The sequence below is a fragment of the Gobio gobio genome (genome assembly GCF_949357685.1).
Source record: "Gobio gobio genome assembly, chromosome: 13".
NCBI classification, from domain to species: Eukaryota; Metazoa; Chordata; class Actinopteri; order Cypriniformes; family Gobionidae; genus Gobio; species Gobio gobio.
The window spans coordinates 41,119,274-41,137,755 of record NC_137106.1 but is presented as its reverse complement, the minus strand read 5'-3'; the positions used below and the strand labels follow the sequence as shown (position 1 = coordinate 41,137,755).

At 39.9% G+C, this 18,482-nt stretch overlaps 1 protein-coding gene across 1 annotated transcript in view; it reads right to left on the bottom strand.

Moving 5' to 3' along the window:
• Positions 1-16,484, bottom strand: part of kif6 (kinesin family member 6) — a gene marked incomplete at both ends in the record, with an annotated part of 167,374 nt that extends 150,890 nt beyond the window's left edge. Inside the window, 6 exons of the mRNA XM_079833947.1 lie at positions 5,968-6,097; positions 7,182-7,291; positions 7,431-7,578; positions 13,690-13,764; positions 15,431-15,534; positions 16,425-16,484. Of these exons, the coding sequence (XP_079690073.1) occupies positions 5,968-6,097; positions 7,182-7,291; positions 7,431-7,578; positions 13,690-13,764; positions 15,431-15,534; positions 16,425-16,484 (627 nt within the window). The remainder of the gene's footprint in view (positions 1-5,967; positions 6,098-7,181; positions 7,292-7,430; positions 7,579-13,689; positions 13,765-15,430; positions 15,535-16,424) is intronic.
• Positions 16,485-18,482: the final 1,998 nt, after the last annotated feature.

Here is an 18,482-nt window from a genome sequence, read left to right as displayed (position 1 = left end):
AACATGCTGACGGGTGGTAATGAATTGTTAATTCGTTATGCAATCATGGAAAGCAATTTTTTTTTTCAAAAGTTCAGTTAAGAATTTTGGCCTAATAGTTAATTTTAAAACTTTGATCTAGGCCTATAGCCTGTATATTTTTATTTATATAATTAGGCCCATTAATTCGTTTAATTTTACAGCATTTTTTTTGTACAATTGATATAAGCGAATTTAAATTAAAATTAATCCTGCGCGCTGCGCAAAAATCAGTTACAAGAATGTTGGCCTAATAGTTAATTTACTTTTAAAACGTTTGTGGATTTTGTATATTTTTGTTTATATAGCCTACATTTTATTTATATTATTAGGCCCATTTATTCATTTAATTTTACAGCCGTTTGTGTGTACATTACATTTACATTTAGTCATTTAGCAGACGCTTTTATCCAAAGCGACTTACAAATGAGGGAAATAGAAGCAGCTAGAGCAGTCTAAGGGCAACAATATGCAAGTGCTGTAACAATTCTCAGTTAATCTAGCACAGAACAGATTTTTATTTTTTTATTTTTTTATAAATAAATTAGACAGACAGACAATGAATAGAATGATAAGTGCTATTCTCGATCGGTCAGGTGTTGCTGGAAAAGATATGTCTTTAGACGTTTTTTGAAAATGGCTACAGACTCGGCCGCACGAATTGAGATAGGCAGGTCATTCCACCAGGTGGGAACGGTCCAGGAAAAGGTCCGTGACAGCGATTTCATGCCTCTCTGGTATGGCACCACGAGGCGTCGTTCACTGGCAGAACGCAAGTTCCTGGAGGGTGTGCAAGTCTGAACGAGCGAGTTTAGGTATGTTGGTGCAGAGCTAGTGGATGTTTTGAAGGCGAGCACCAGTGCCTTGAATTTAATGCGAGCGGCTATTGGTAGCCAGTGCAGACTGATGAGGAGAGGCGTGACGTGTGCTCTCTTCGGCTCACTAAAGACCAACCTCGCCGCTGCATTCTGGATCAGTTGCAAGGGTTGATAGTGCATGCCGGAAGGCCCGCTAGAAGAGCATTGCAGTAGTCCAGTCTGGAGAGAACAAGAGCTTGTACCAGTAGTTGTGTGGCATGATCTGATAGGAAGGGTCTAATCTTCCTAATGTTGAATAGTGCAAATCTGCAGGACCGGGTTGTTGCAGTAATGTGGTCAGTGAATTTTAGCTGATCATCAATCACAACCCCAAGGTTCCTGGCTGTCCTGGACGGAGTTATGGTTGATGATCCTAGCTGAATGGAGAGATTGTGATGCAGTGCTGGTTTGGCTGAGACCACAAGCAGTTCTGTCTTTGCAAGGTTGAGTTGCAGGTGATGTTCCTTCATCCATGCTGAAATGTCTGTTAGGCAGGCAGCGATACGAACACCAACCGATGGATCATCAGGTTGAAATGAGAAGTAGAGTTGAGTGTCGTCGGCATAGCAGTGATAGGAAAAGCCACGATTCTAAATGACCGATCCTCCCGTGCAAGAAATAAGTTTGTCATTTGTGTTGCACTGTGCTGACCCAGGCTTTTTTTTTTTTAAGTGAAATAAAGCCACACTTTTGAGCGCCGCTTACCGTGCTCCATGGCTGCAACAGAACAAACGGGCGCGCCAAGCACTTCAGAAAACTTGCGCGTTTGGAACCGATGATCGGAATCGAAAACAAAATTTCTGAACGATTCCAATGGCATCGTTATTTTTTAAACGGTTCCAAGTTGGAACCGGTTCTCGATGCCCAACCCTAGTTAAGAGTGATGAGAAAGTGATCTGAGGTGTGCAGTGGAGTAACTAAAGTGTTGTCTGTGGAGCAGTAGCGTGTGTAGATCAGGTCCAGATGGTTACCTGATTTGTGAGTATCTGTAGTGGATACTCGCTTAAGGTCAAATGAGGTCAGAAGAGTGGTGAAGTCAGCCGCCTGGGGTTTATCAAGGTGGATGTTGAAGTCACCAAGCAGTACCAGAGGAGTGCCATCCTCAGGGAAGTGAGAGAGTAAAATATCCAAATCATCCAAGAAGTTACCCAGTTGACCTGGAGGGCGATAGATAACTACAAAATGGATTTTAGCCGGGTGAGTGATAGTGATTGAGAGTGATTCAAATGAGCAGTTGCCAGATAGAGAAGGAATGGGCTCAAATTTCCAATCATTTGAGATCAGCAAACCAGTACCTCCACCCCTCCCAATTGGGCGTGGGGTGTGTGAAAAAGTGAAATTATTTGAGAGAGCAGCAGGAGTGGCAGTGTCTTCTGGTTTGATCCAGGTTTCAGTTAGAGCCATGAGACTGAGACGTGAATGAGCGGAAATAGATGGAATAAAGTCTGCTTTGTTTACAGCAGACTGACAGTTCCACAGACCAATTGGAATTGACATTAATGTAGCAGAGGAAATAGGTACACTTCGCAGATTATTAGGATTACGGCGCCTAGAATGTGAGTGTGATTTACGGGTGTATGTGGTAATAGTAGCAATTTGGAAGCACATAGTGAATACGGGTCAGAGAAACAAAAAGATGAAAACAATGAAAACACAAAAGTGGACAAAGTAGAAGGAAAGCTATTAAGTGCCTTGTTGTGTCCTTGCTCGAGTGGAGTCGCGCAGAGTAGAGTCGAATGGTCTTTACCCTCTTCGGTCTTCACACGAGGAGGCTGAACGCTCCCGCTGACGCTTCCGCACCAGTGTTAACGAGCGTATTAAATAGATGCTAATCACTACATTCAGAACAGGTGAGGACGCTTTTGTAATTCGCTCACACAATCAAGGTAACAGCCTGTCAATGGCTCAGCTCAAAAACGAAACTATCACTTACTCGTGCGAATATCCAGCAATAATATTTGAGTGCCGACGGCTAAAACAGCACTGGTTTTAATTCAAATAGAATTATCTTAGCCAGTAAAATTATAAATCCAAAGATAACTACAGAATCGAAATGTATCCACTTGATAGAGTGTAATACGCTGAGCAAATCCAGCAAACTGAGTAATTCGAAAAAACACTTACACACGGCTTCAATGCGTTCCTTCACTCTTTGCGCGCTTCTCCTAGCAAACTAACTGATCGACCTGAGCTTATATATGTTCTGTCCACCTTTGTAATTCGCTCACACAATCAAGGTAACAGCCTGTCAATGGCTCAGCTCAAAAACGAAACTATCACTTACTCGTGCGAATATCCAGCAATAATATTTGAGTGCCGACGGCTAAAACAGCACTGGTTTTAATTCAAATACAATTATCTTAGCCAGTAAAATTATAAATCCAAAAATAACTACAGAATCTAAATGTATCCACTTGATAGAGTGTAATACGCTGAACAAATCCAGCAAACTGAGTAATTCGAAAAAACACTTACAACACTTACACACGGCTTCAATGCAATACAACGGCTTCAATGCAATACAATGGATGGATATAAGCCAATTTAAATTTTAATCATGGGCGTTGCGCAGAAGTTCACTAATCAAAATTCTGGCCTAATAGTTAATTTACTTTTAAAACTTTTATGTATATTTTTGTTTACATCATTTTTATTTATATTAGGCCCATTTATTCGTTTAATTTTACAGGACTTTGTGACTAGCCTAATTTGTAATTTGAAATAAAACATTTCTATTTGAAAAATGTTGTTGTTGCTCAGTTCTTTAGGAGGTAAGGCTGTGCTCTAAGCTAAAAGTGATATACATGTAGATTTTTTTTCCTTTTTTGGTGCGAGCGGGGGGCGATTTGAGTGGAGCGCAGCAAACTGCGTTGAGCGCTGAGCGATAATGAGCGGAGCGGCCTGATGTAGCTTTGAGCGGAGGGGTGAACAGTTCCGTGAGCGATGAGCAGAGATTCTCACCGCTCCACTTCGCTCATATGCTCTGATTCGTACGTATTTTATGAGGTGGCTAATTCGTACAGATTTGTACGAGCTCACTCCCGTATTACCAATTTGTATGTTTTCGTACGAATGACCTAACCTCAAACCCCACCCCTAAACCTACCCGTTACTGCGGTTTAGACAAATCGTACGAATTCATACGAGTGAGGTCATACATGTAATATTCAAGTTGTTTGGATATATAGATCTGTAATTCGGCATGTTAAGCAGTTCCTGTATATAGGCTCTAGGGGGCAGTGGGGGAGACAGATGATGTGAGACGGTGATGGAGAATTATAGGGAGAATAAAAGTTTGATCCACATGTGTTCAAAGTGATCCACGACTCTAGTGTCTTTTCTGAATAATACAATACAAATTCGTAATAATTAGCCGTCGCGTACAAATACGTGTGAATTGGCCGTGATATGCTTTTAGTTTATCACCATATATCATCCAGGGTACAATAACCCAAAAACTTTGTCCACAGTTGATTCTGCCTAACTTTCATTGTTTTCATCTCTATCCAGTAGACCCTGGATGACTAAATTGCCCAAGCCTCCTCCATTGAACCAGTACCAGCTCTGTGTTCTTCAGGCTTCACCTGTCTAATCCTCTCTACGTCTGAACTCCTCGATACCCTTTACTCTTCTCCTCCTAGACTGCTTTGCTTGAAGCAGAGTTTTCTATCAGGAAAGATGCACAGGATCCAAGTGAGAGTTAAACAGTGCGTATTAATCTCAGAACAACAAAGGAAGATCAAGCAGGAAGTCCAGAGTCACTGGGAAACACAGAATGTCCAGGAAGGCAGAGGAACAGGCAAACAGGACCACAGGGCTGTGACGCAGGGATGCAATGGGCCACTCCACAGCGGTGAACCTCCAGGAAAAGGAACAGGGAGAACTCCCAGGAGAACCGGCAACGAAAACACACACAGGACACAGAAGCCTGCAACGTCTGTGAGTGAGTGAGGTGAATAAATAGGGAGAGATAATCAGGTGCAGCTGGTGGTAGTGATCAGAGTCGCAATCAGTAGCCATGCCTCCAACACAAACACACAAACACAGAGAGAGAATGAATCAATGAACCCATGAATCGTGACAGTTTTCTTCCCGTTGTGTTGAAAAACTTACCTCTAGAATATCTACCACTGTTTGCTGGGAATACTTACCTTCATCATCATCATCAACCTTAAGTGTATTCTCTATCTCATCTACTGCCACTGTCTACTGCCATCAACTACTGTTATTGTCTCTGCCTGCCATATTTATACCTGTTCTGTTGTTTATCATCTGCCTTCTGTTCTGTGATCAATAAACCACCTACATCTACTATATCTGCTTAGTTATTGCATGATACCTGCTACACTGATGCTTGATTTTTTAAAATTGTGACAGGGCAAAATTCACCATATATTATGTATATTCAAAAAGAAATCCGCTAGATCATATCCAAATGCAACTTTATCTCAGCACTTTATTGTGATTAGTTGTGTAATTATGGCTTCTAACACAAATAACAAAGACAACTTAACAAAAGAAACAGACCTTTCTTTATTCTGTTTTTTTTTTTCATGATACCTCCATGAAGTAGTGTTTCACAGGAGAGATTTATTGTTTACTCTTAAAAATGCTCTGCTTGATCTGCAACTTGACCAAACATGGCAAGTCAAGCTGATTTGTCAAGACCCCAAAATTAAAGCAGAGATTGGACCCTCACTGTCTGACCAATATTGTCCCTGTGATTGGTTTACAGATTTGTCAGAAATATTTGTTTAAAAATCAAAAAAGAACTCATATGGAACTGCATGTGGGCGACCAGACATAAACCCTATTCAAAGATGTCACATCTGCTGGAGAATATTATTTCCTGTTCCGTATAGTTTAGGCAGCAGGTTAATCATCCCTCCTTCAGAATGAATAGGTCAGATTCCAGAGAATAGTTTTAAAGAGCAATGCCTATCTCAAGGTTAAGATGTTTTGGGAACAGCAATGCCTCAGGACTCATCAAAAAAGAGAGTATGATCATTCTCTAGTGTTTTGTCCATGGTCAAAGAGTAGGATGCCAATTGAGAGCTGAATCAACTTTTACATACAAAACTGATGTCCTCACCTCTGCGATCATACGATTAGTGTCTCCTAAAAAAAGCAGATCCAAAGCTTCCTCTTCATTGGCCGACTGTTGCAATGACAGGTTCTTGAGGTGAATGTTCTGGTCTGAGTCTTCCATTATTGTCACCCTCCTAAATCAGTGACAAAACATTAAGAAGATGAGCAGAGTATAATGTGAGTGAGGGAAGTAGTCAGTCATCAAATCAATATACATCAGCCGTGTAGACTGCAGGGCCAGAGACACACTCATATGCACAATTAAAATATTTTAATCAGAAGACATATAATGTGAAAAATATGTAAAAAAAATATTTTCAGCGGGATTACTCAATGCAATGCACATTTGCTTTTTTTGTCATAATTGTGTACAGGAAACGCCTTTTTCAGGCATCCTTGCACTCATGATAACATTTTTGAGTTTACTGTATTTACATGTTAATATAATAAAAGTTGTAAGCTCAACAACATCTGTGGCATGTTGAGACAGAGCTTAAAACTTGTACTGAACCCCATTTATGAGACATTGACATTTATGAGAGTGTGAAGTGAGAACAGAGTGAGAATGAGAACAGAACCAGAAGAAAGAGTTGAGTTTAATAACTAATAATCTAAAATCATTTGTATTATTATTATTTTGCATGTAGATATGTCTGTTACAACAAAAATTTGTTTTGACAAGAGCTCACATGAGGCTAAGTAATAAAATAACAACGTGAAAAAGTAAGCAACTCTATTGAAAAAAAAAATCAAGCACCCATGGAATTCAAGGTCTGTTATTTTGTTAATCATTGAATAAAAAATAAAAACAATCAGAGATGGATACCAAATCAGTCAAAATATTAAAAATTTGAAACTAACAGGAAATAACACCATTATGGTTCAATTAAATATGGCTGAGTTAGCCGGTTGGACATTTTAATTTATACTGTTAACCTTTTTTTCTTTTGAACGGCACAAAAAAAGAAATATGACCAAAGATATGAATGAATAAACATAGAGAGATAACAGCAGAAAGAGAAAGAAAAGGTGGGAAGCAATACTGCTAGTAACAGTGACAGTGGATTTAAAGTGCCATTACTCCTTTAAAGTTTAGCTTGTTTGCTCAGGAGTGGGCATTGTCTATTTTCAAATTAGTTTGAAGAATGAATGAAGAGTTAAGTTATAATCTGTAATTATGAGAATTGAAAATGGGCAAGAGTCAAAACAGAGACTGACGGTAAGTCCTCCAGACGAGATGCTTCATGTTGAGGATTCAGCAGATCATAGCCTGCCTCATTGTAGATTTCCAGGTAAGAAATTTTGGTTGTATAGACCATACTGCTATTCTGCAAACAGATATACAACTATTTGAATAAGGTATACTACAGTACAACAAAACAGACCAATTATTGTTAAAGTAATACACCCCCCTCCACCCCCCAAATGAATGCCTTCAGGAAAAATGCTATGAAAATGTCTACTGACCTTGCTGATATGATGATAAATGTAAGAAAGAGTTCTGGGGATGATCCCTCTGTCATTATAATGCTCCGCACCTCCAGTGATTGTAAAGGTCTTTCCACTTCCGGTCTGGCCATAAGCGAAGATGGTGCCATTATAACCTGCCAGCACACTATCAAAAGATGCAAGGTTCTCATGACAACTTTCTGAAAATAGCTACAAAATTTATGACAGCTAGGACATTATCAGGAAACTATTGCTAACAGTGCTATTGTTGTGTTATTTACTACTAATACAGTCAAAGTACTATTTAACTGTAATACAAAAGAGCTCCTTAAATGTTTTAAAATTTGCATGTACCTACACTATATTGCCAAAAGATTTGGGATGCCTGCTTTTACATACACATGCACTTTAATGTCATCCCATTCTTAATCTGAAGGGTTTAATATGGAGTTGGCCCACCCTTTGCAGCTATAACAGCTTCAACTCTTTTGGGAAGGAACTCTTTTTCCACAAGGTTTAGGTCAAGTCAAGTCAAGTCACCTTTATTTCTATAGCGCTTTTTACAACACATATGCTTCAAAGCAGCTTTACAGTGATGATAGGACATTAATTTTGTTTTAGATGAAAAGCCAAAGCAAGTTTTTGATTGATAAATTTCTGTTGTAAAAACTGATTTCTGTCACATGCCTGTCCTGTCTTGTGGAGCACATGTGGTGTGTTGTTATTTTGGGCCATGTGCTCATGTCTGATCCCTCCCCGTTGTTATCTGATTAGTGTTTTATTTCTCCCTTGTTTTCAAAGTCTTTGTCGGTACATTGTCTATACATCTCCCTTCCCTGTGATCCTCCGGTATGTTTGGTTTGAAGCTGTTGTTTTGTTGTTTTGATTTATATTATGATTTTAATTTTGTTTTCCCCCCAAACTCTGCGGGCCGCCCGGGCCTCCCGAACCCTGTATGCCGCTCTGGCCTCCCGAACTGTCTGTTTCCCCTGTCCCACCCTGGTCTGTCCTTCTTGTCCTGCCCTGGTTTGTCCTTCCTGCCCCACCCTGGTCTGTCCTTTCTGTCCCGCCCTGGTTGGTCCCTTCCGTTCCGTTTTGTATTATGTTTATTTTGTTAATAAATCCTCATCTTTTGGAATTGAGTCCTCACTCCTGTTTTCCATGATTTACACGTAACAAAATGTCCCGACCACTTGAGGACTCAGCAGGAGTTTTTTTTGTTTAGTTTTTTTGCTTTTCCGGTGTTATCCCCGTACTTCCCTATGGAGTTTTCTAGACGCCTACTGGTAATGCGTTACGTTAACTCCAGGTACATCCGTCAACAGGGGATGGATGTACGAGAGTTCGCATGCCAGTACATGAGAGAGGTGGACCACTTTGTCATCAACAAGGCAGAGTGTAAGGAAACCTTTAACCTCTGTTTGGACATGCCACTCTGTCCGGGAGAGATGGAGAGGCTGGGGAAGCTAGGATTCTGGGACTTCGTGCAACATCTGAAGGAGTCCGAACATTCACGGCCAGCAGCATCCCAGCCCACTGACTGTCCCCGTTTTCCACCTACAGTCGGTGGAAGCCCCAGCCCTCCAAGGACTCAGGGATGGAGAAGGAGGGTCCTTATTCCTGTGGTCCCTGTTCCGGTGGACCCAGTTCCGGTGGTCCCGAAACGGTGGAGGAGAAAGGCTCCCTCCATGACTGTTCCGGTGGTGCCAGGTCCGGTGGTCCCAGTTCCGGTGTCCTTGCTCCGGTGGTCCCTGTTCCGGTGGTCCCAGTTCCGGTGGATCCTGTTCCGGTGGTCCCAGTTTCGGTGGTCCCTGTTCCGATGGTCCCTGTTCCGAAACGGAGGTGGAGGAGAGAGGCTCCCTCCGCGACAGTCCCGGTGGTCCCTGTTCCGGTGGACCCAGTTCCGGTGGTCCCGAATTCGGTGGTTCCGAAACGGAGGAGGAGAAAGGCTCCCTCCGTGACTGTTCCAGTGGTCCCTGTTCCGGTGGTCCCTGTTCCGGTGGACCCAGTTCCGGTGATCCCAGTTCCAGTGGTCCCTGTTCGGGGGTCCCTGCTCTGACCACACCGTCCTGGCGTCCTGCTCTGCCTGCGCGCCTTGCTCTGCCTGCCCCGCTCAGACGCCCTGCTCTGCCCGCGCCACCCTGGCACCCTGCTCTGCCCGCGCCGCTCTGGCGCCCTGCTCTGACCGCGCAGCCCAGGTACCTTGCTCTGCCCGCGTCGCCTTGGCGCCCTGCTCTGCCTGCGCCACCCTGGCCTCCCGAACTCTGCAGGTCGCCCTGGCCTCCCAAACTCTGCGGGTCGCCCTGGACTCCCGAACCCTGTGAGCCGCTCTGGCCTCCCGAACTGTCTGTTTCCCCTGTCCCACCCTGGTCTGTCCTTCTTGTCCCACCCTGGTTTGTCCTTCCTGCCCCACCCTGGTCTGTCCTTTCTGTCCCGCCCTGGTTGGTCCCTCCCATCCCGCCCTGGTCCGTCACTCCCGTCCCGCCCTGGTCCGTTCCTCCCGCCCCGCACCTGGTCTGTTTGTTTTGTATTATGTTTATTTTGTTAATAAATCCTCATCTTTTGCAATTGAATCCTCACTCCTGTTTTTCATGATTTACACGTAACAATTTCAAAATGTAAAAATGCATGTAAATATTATTATTTAAGTGTGAATAATTTTTTTTTCAAATTAAAAGTGTGTTTATGGGAACTTTTTACCATTCTTCTAGAGGCATATTTGTGAGGTCAGGCACTAATGTTGGATGAGAAGGCCTGGCTCACAGTCTTCGCTCTAATTTACCCTAAAGGTGTTCTATCGGGTTGAAGTCAGGTGCAGGCCAGTCAAGTTCCTCCACACTAAACTCGCTCATCCATGTCTTTATGAACCTTGCTTTGTGCATTGGTGTGCAGTCATGTTGGAACAGGAAGGGGCCATCCCCAAACTGTTCCCACAAAGTTGGGGACATGAAATTGTCCAAAATGTCTTGGTATGCTGAAGTATTAAGAGTTGATGTCAACCTATCAAGGTACCACGCTTGAACTCAGTGAGCTCCTGAGAGTGACCCACTCTTTTACAAATGTTTGTAGAAGCAGTCTGTATGCCTAGGTGCTTGATTTTATATACCTGTGGCCATGGAAACATCTGAATTCAATGATTTGGAGGGGTACTTTTGGCAATATAGTGTATTTATCACAATTACATTTGAATCATTATATGGTATATTTAATTTGAATTTTTAATACATTTTGTAATTAAAAGATTTAAAAGAAGTAAAGGTTTTTCTTGTTTCATTTTTTTCCCTGCACTGTAAAAAAAAAAATTACAGGCCATTCTCAAATATACCCTTTCTGTCAAAAATATTTGAAAAGGCAGTGTCTTCATAATTATGTTCCTTTTTAGAAAGAAATGGTATCTCTGAGGATTTCCAGTCAGGATTTAGACCGTATCATAGTACTGAGACTGCTCTCATCAGAGTTACAAATGATTTACTCTTATCATCCGATCGTGGCTGTATCTCTCTATTAGTGTTACTCGATCTTAGCGCTGCATTCGATACTATCGACCACAAAATTTTTTTGAATAGACTCAAAAATTATATGCATTAGTGGAATTGCATTGGCATGGTTTAAATCAAACCTATGTGACCGTTATCAGTTTGTAGCAGTAAATGAAGAGATGTCACACCTATCACAAGTTCAGTATGGAGTACCGCAGGGCTCAGTACTAGGACCGTTGCTTTTCACCCTGTATATGCTACCACTGGGAGATATCATTAGGAAGCATGGCGTTAGTTTTCATTGTTATGCTGATGAAACTCAGCTCTATATTTCTTCACGCCCTGAAGAAACTTACCAATTCACAAGATTAACGGAATGCATAGCTGTAAAACATTGGATGACCGGTAATATCCTGCAACTCAATTCAGAAAAAACTGAATTTTTAATTATTGGACAAAAAAGCTCCACAAGTAGTAACCTAGAATACTGTCTAACACTTGATGGCTGCTCTGTCAAGTCCTCGTCATCAGTGAGGAATCTGGGTGTGCTCTTTGATACCAATCTTTCGTTTGAAAGCCACGTTTCTAGCATCTGTAAAACTGCATTCTACCATCTTAAAAATATATCTAAATTAGGGCACATGGCATGCTCTCAATGCAAAATGCTGAACAGTTACTTCATGCGTTCATGACCTCAAGGCTAGATTATTGTAATGCTCTACTGGGTGGTTGCCCTGCTCGCTTAATAAACAAACTCCAGCTGGTCCAAAACGCAGCAGCTCGAGTTCTTACTAGAACCAGAAAGTATGACCATATTAGCCCAGTTCTGTCAACACTGCACTGGCTATTAAACATCGCATACATTTTAAAATCTTGCGTATTACTTACAAAGCACTAAATGGTTTAGCTCCCCAGTACTTGAGCGAGCTCTTAACACATTATACTCCATCACGTCTACTGCGGTCTCAAAATTCTGGCCAGTTGATAATACAGAGAATATCGAAATCAGCTGCAGGCGGTCGATCCTTTTCCTATTTAGCACCTAAACTCTGGAACAGTCTTCCTAACATTGTACGGGAAGCAGACACACTCTGTCAGTTTAAATCTGAACTAAAAACACATCTCTTTACTATGGCATACACATAAAAAATTTTCTCAATTAAATGATTGTTAGGCTGCATTAACTAGGTCTCCGGCGTGATGACTCCGATCGTTAGAATATTGCAATTTAATTATTGTTTAATCAATACGGCATCCTCAATAAACCCGTCTCCGGCGTGAGGACTCCGATCTTTCGAATATTGCAATTTAATAATTGTTTAATCAATACGGCATCCTCAATAAACCCGTCTCCGGCGTGCTGCCTCCGATCTTTCGAATATTCTATCTATTATGACCTCTGACCTGTAAAGTTGCCAGAATAATAATCATACGCTGTTTGTTAATTGGCCAGAGGAAAACTGGCACCCCGACTGAGCCTGGTTTCTCCCAAGGTTTATTTTTCTCCATTAGGTCACCTGATGGGGTTTTGATTTCCTTGCCACTGTTGCCTCTGGATTGGCTTGCTCAGTTGGGGACACTACATTTTTCAACTAAATATCCAAATAAATCTAATTATTAAACTAAATGAACCATATAAACTAAAATACTGATCTAATTACTTATCTAAAGCCCACACTGTCACTGTATGATAATTGAAATGAACTGATGACATCACCGTTTTCTCCGGAATGGCTATACGGCTGAATACAATTCTGTTGCATTATTTTCCTGTTTAACACTGTGAAAATGCTTTGAAACATTCTGCATTGTTAAAAGCGCTATATAAATAAAGTTGACTTGACTTGACTTACCAAAACATACCAATAATTGATTTGATTTTAGGCCATTGGCCTGAGCAGTTAATGTAAATCCTGGGCACAATAAATTAAGCCTTTCTTTCTCAGCTGATTGGAATGGCAGAGAGAAGTAGGTGTGAATTAGGACTGGCTGAGTGGTTGAAGAAGGCCACTTCAGAATATACCGCTCTAGGGTGCAGAATTATTTTGACTAGTCCAGGGGAAAGTTTACGCAGGATGAGACAACAGAAAGGCCCTATGTGGCGAGCAGTTGCATGCCGCATCGGCCTCGTGTCTCACGGGAGTGACGGGAGTATAAAGGAGGAGTGACGACAGTGAAGGACGAGAGAGGACCAGGCTTGGAATTTACATTGTGTTTTGTTTACGTTTGATTATGTGGTCATGCTCATGCTTTTACTTTCAGATTGTGTTTGTTATTTGATTAAAAGTCTGTTGAACGTTCGCCGGTTCCTGCCTCCTTCTTCCCACACGAACAAACTACGTTACACTGGTGCCGAAACCCGGGAGGAAGGAGGGACATGCTGTCAAAGAGTCCTCCGCCAGCCGAGAGGCTCTTCCTCGCGGTGCCACGCGATGGTATTGGACGCTCGGTGGACGGCTCGATCCTCTTCCGCAACATAATCTAACACTCATTTCAAATGCAAAGATGTCAACCAATCACAACAGTGGGCATTTTCACTGAAGTCTCACAGCAGACACGCCCCTTGAAACAGAGCATTCAAGCCGGAGTAATAACTGGGGTAATATAGAAAAAATGCCTTTTATTTCTAAATTATGACATTTTTTGATGTAAAAATCATACTAACAATAGAAAAATGCCATGCCATGGGACCTTTAAGGATAATGATTTTATATCTTAAAATGGCCTCAAAAAGATATTTGACAAGCTTTATTGCATAGATAACAAAATATCAAGAGAAGAACAAAATGTCAACTCACCTTTCAGCAACAGGCTTTGCAATGGTCTCAAAGATTTGCTCTTGATTGACTGTTTGGTCAAAAACCTTCTGAAACCTAAAGTGAAGAATTAATGCAAAATTTAAATTGCTTTTACTTATGGTCACAAATCTTTATGCCTAATCTGCTCTAAATCCATTTACAGTTTTTCTCAATCGCTTTGGCTCAATTCTCGAATTAGACTTTTTTTTTTCAGATCTCTAAACAGTTTCTTGTTCACATCAGATTAGAATTTCTTATTGATTTAAACAAATTTAATTTGTTTTGGCACGTGTGAAAAATAGTTAGTACAATTGTCTACAATTTGCACATGGCTTGTTGATTAACTGATGAGTTGATTCTCTTTCTGTGAGATGATTCTTCAACTTAAAAAACATTATTTCATCGTGTTAGCCATCACATGCAAAATGATCCATTCAGTGATCAAAATCTGTCAGACATGTTATATTCCATAAATATTTATGACATGGAATGTTTGTTAAATTGCAACACACACTTTATTCAATTCCTCTTGGGACATCTCTTGTTTAAGGCTGGAGTAGCTTAAAAAAAAAGAAAAAGAAAGAAAGAAAGAAAGAAAGAAAGAAAGAAAGAAAGAAAGAAAGAAAGAAAGAAAGAAAGAAAGAAAGAAAGAAATGAAAGAAAGAAAGAAAGAAAGAAAGAAAGAAAGAAAGAAAGAAAGAAAGAAAGAAAGAAAGAAAGAAAGAAGACGGGAAAAAAAGAAATAGCTGAATACATGATGTTTTAAAGTGTGTTACAGTAAGAGAGTGTTTCAGTTTGATGTGTTAATTGTTTTGAGAGCAACTACATTCATTGAGTACTGATGTAGCTGCTAATATATATCACAACCCTAAACAGCAGCAGCTACATCAGTACTCAATGGACTGCATTTTTTATATTTTATTTATATAGCGCTTTCAACAGACCCATGGCCATCCAAAGTGCTTTACATTGCCTCACATTCACTCATTCATACACCGATGGCGGTGTCAGCCATGCAAGGCGCCATCCAGCTCGTCGGGAGCAGCTGGGGTTAGGTGTCTTGCTGGACACCATGACACTTGGTCAGGTGGAACCAGGGATTGAACCGGTTTGTAGACAACCTACATGAACCACTGCCATCCACAATGAATGTAGTTGCTCTCAAAACAATTAAGACAGCAAACTAAACACATTCTTACTGTAATATTTTAAAACATCATGTATTCATTGAGTACTGATGTAGCTGCTGATATATATCACAACCCTGAACAGCAGCAGCTACATCAGTACTCAATGAATGTAGTTGCTCTAAAAACAATTAACCCAGCAAACTAAACACACTCTTACTGAAACACATTTTAAAACATCATGTATCCAACTATTTCTTTTTTTCTGTCTTCTTCTTTCTTTCTTTTTTTTAAAGCTACCCCAGCCTTAAACAAGATATGTCCCAAGAGAAATTGGATAAAATGAGGGTCAGCTTGCAATGCCATAACTGCAGGATGTCTTTTCCAGGAGCAAAGAGAAGTATTGATGTTTGCAAATCATTTAATTATAATATTTTAAAAAAAAAGAACATTCATTCAGAGAAAAACATTCATGTTTCTAACCAAGTGGGCACAGAAAGTATGCCCTTTAAAAGCAAAATTAAACTTTAATAAGCTTGCAAGGATATTCATAGCAAATCAACATTATAATTCCATAATATTAAATATCTCTCCTTAATTTGTCTACACATCACCTGAATTTGAAGTTTTCTCTCTTATTGTTGATGAAACCATCTGCCAAGTCTCTGGGAACCACAAACTCCAAACTACTCTGCTCCTCACAGTCCACAAAGTACCCCTGCAAAGAGGATGCTTAAGCATGAGTACAACACATAATATTTATTTATATATATATATATATATATATATATATATATATATATATATATATATATATATATATATATATATATATATATATATATATATATATAATTATTATTATTACCCCCAACAGCCATAGCCTACAGAAGTAAATAAAAACAATCTGGTTTAAATCACATCGATTTATTCATATATATGAGTTATACGTGTGTGCGTGTGTGTGTGTGTGTGTGTGTGTGTGTGTGTGTGTGTGTGTGTGTGTGTGTGTGTGTGTGTGTGTGTGTGTGTGTGTGTGTGTTAATAACGTGGGACATATAAGTTACACAGAGAAGTGTTATGTCAAATAAAATGGAAAATAAAATAGAGATCATGAGGGTTTGTGCTCACAGACCTTTTTGTTTTTAAGTAGCCAAGTAATATCCAAGTGAATTAAATCATTTTCTTATTTATTTACTTCTGTAGCCAATGACTGCTGGGTGTAACGTTAATGACCACTGATCTAAATATATGTGTTGTAATAACTAATATTATTGGACTGATGTGATTATTGGAGTGCGTTTTGCAAGAAAATATACCATTAACGTTAGTCTTTCTAGTTGAATCAATAAGGTACTTTCCATCGGTTTATAATTATTTAAAAGTTGTAAGTTAGTAACGTTAGTTGTTCAATGTAAGTTATATAATTACAAGAAATTAGACATTAGACACTGCAGCACCTGTGTAAATAACATGTACATAACACGACTAGGTTATATGCAGATAGAAGTGCTATAAGAAGTGCACAATAGTTGCTGCACAGATTATATGTTCAAAACCGACTAAAGTTAGTACACAACACACAGTACACAAACGCAAAACACTTACCGTGGTGGGTTTCTTCGTCGGTTTCACACGGGCAAAGATTTGAATCGTTTGTTTAACCATTGTTTTATATGATAATTATTCACTCCTTTCTTTTTATACTTCTGTGTATACTGTATATACAGAGGTTGCTACGCGACCAGTGACGTTAACACGCTCTGCGTAACGTATGCACTGACGTCACATAGCCACCAGGACACGCCCCCTTCAGCCAGACTTCAGCCAAACAGGCTTGTTTGAGATGAGCAAAATCTGCGCAGAACCGATCACCGGTTATCAGCGCGAGATGCATGCCGGTTAGAAATGTGTTTTTTTAATTTATTTTTTTTATTAAATGCATAAAGGAACAATAACAACAATTTTCATCATTGTCATACCACAATAAAGGAATAATACACCAAGGTACTTCAGTCAAGATTAATCTTCAAGTCCTTAAACACAGCCATTGTTCTCGTAGCTTTTACGTTTTTAGAAAACTCAATGGATTCAAAATACATTTTCACCTCAAGTTTAAATCTTAAAAAACTAGGTTTACAGTTAGAAAATTTACATTTATGAATGTGATATTTGGCTAACAGAAAAATAATATTTATAAAATAAATATAATTTTTCTCTTCACCTTCATGAAAACCAAAAATTACATTTTTATAAGTAAATTCAAAATTTGGATTAACATAGCCTTTGATAAAGTCACACACATCACACCAAAATGTCACTGTGTGAGAGCAATTCCAAAATAAATGTAAAGTAGATTCAGGTTTCTCTAAACAGAAAGAACAGAGGGTATTAATGTCATTTTTAAGTCTTTTGAGATAGCACTTATCTGGATAAAACCTATGAATTAACTTAAAGTTAATTTCTCTCATTTTGTTGGTTATCAAATATTTGTGAGGCAATGTCCAAACTTTTTTCAGGGAATATTATTTACAAAACCATTCCAGTAAGAAATGACATAAGGCACAAGTCAAGTCAAGTCCACTTTATTTATATAGCGCTTTTAACAATGTAGATTGTTTCAAAGCAGCTTTACAGTGTTAAACAGGAAAATAATGCAGCATAATTTTATTCAGCTGCATAGCCATTCTGGAAAAATTTCAAGTATCATACAGTGACAGTGTGGGCTTTAGATCAATAATTTGATCAGTAATTTAGTTTAAATGGTTATTTTAGTTTATTATTTAGATGTATTTCGATGTTTAGTTGAAACATTTAATGTCCCCAACTGAGCACGCCAAGCCAGAGGCAACAGTGGCAAGGAAACCAAAACCCCATTAGGTGACCTAATGGAGAAAAATAAACCTTGGGAGAAACCAGGCTCAGTCGGGGTGCCAGTTCTCCTCTGGCCAATTAACAAACAGCGTATTATTATTATTATTCTGGCAGTTTTACAGCTCGGAGGTCATAATAGATCAGAATATTCAAGGGACCGGGGGCAACATGCTGGAGACGGGTTTATTGAGGATGATGTTGATTAAATAATTATTAAAGTGCAATATTCGAATGATCGGAGACAACACGCTGGAGATGGGTTTATTGAGAATGACATATCGATTTAAGTATTATTTAATTGTAATATTCGAACAATCTGAGTCAACACGCCGGAGACGGGTTTATTGAGATGCCGTGTCGATGAGGCAGTTGCAGGGGGAGTCTAATCACGGTCTCTCAGACACTTCGAGGTCCTGTGTTGGTCTTCTCTGGGCGCAGGTCCACCATCTGAACTGGATACGGCCCGGATCCGGCTGACTGCAGTAAACCTCGGGATAAAACAGAGAGACTATCATTAGCGTAGATGCCATTCTTCTGATGATGTAACGAGTACATCAGGTGTTATGGGAAGTGTTCCCGGTTCCGGCTGACCTAGATAATGCAGCCTAACAATCATTTCATTGAAAAAGTGTTTTATGTGTATGCCACAGTAAAGAGATGTGTTTTTAGTCTAGATTTAAACTGACAGAGTGTGTCTGCTTCCCGAACAATGTTAGGAAGACTGTTCCAGAGTTTAGGTGCTAAATAGGAAAAGGATTGACCACCTGCAGTTGATTTGGATATTCTCTGTAT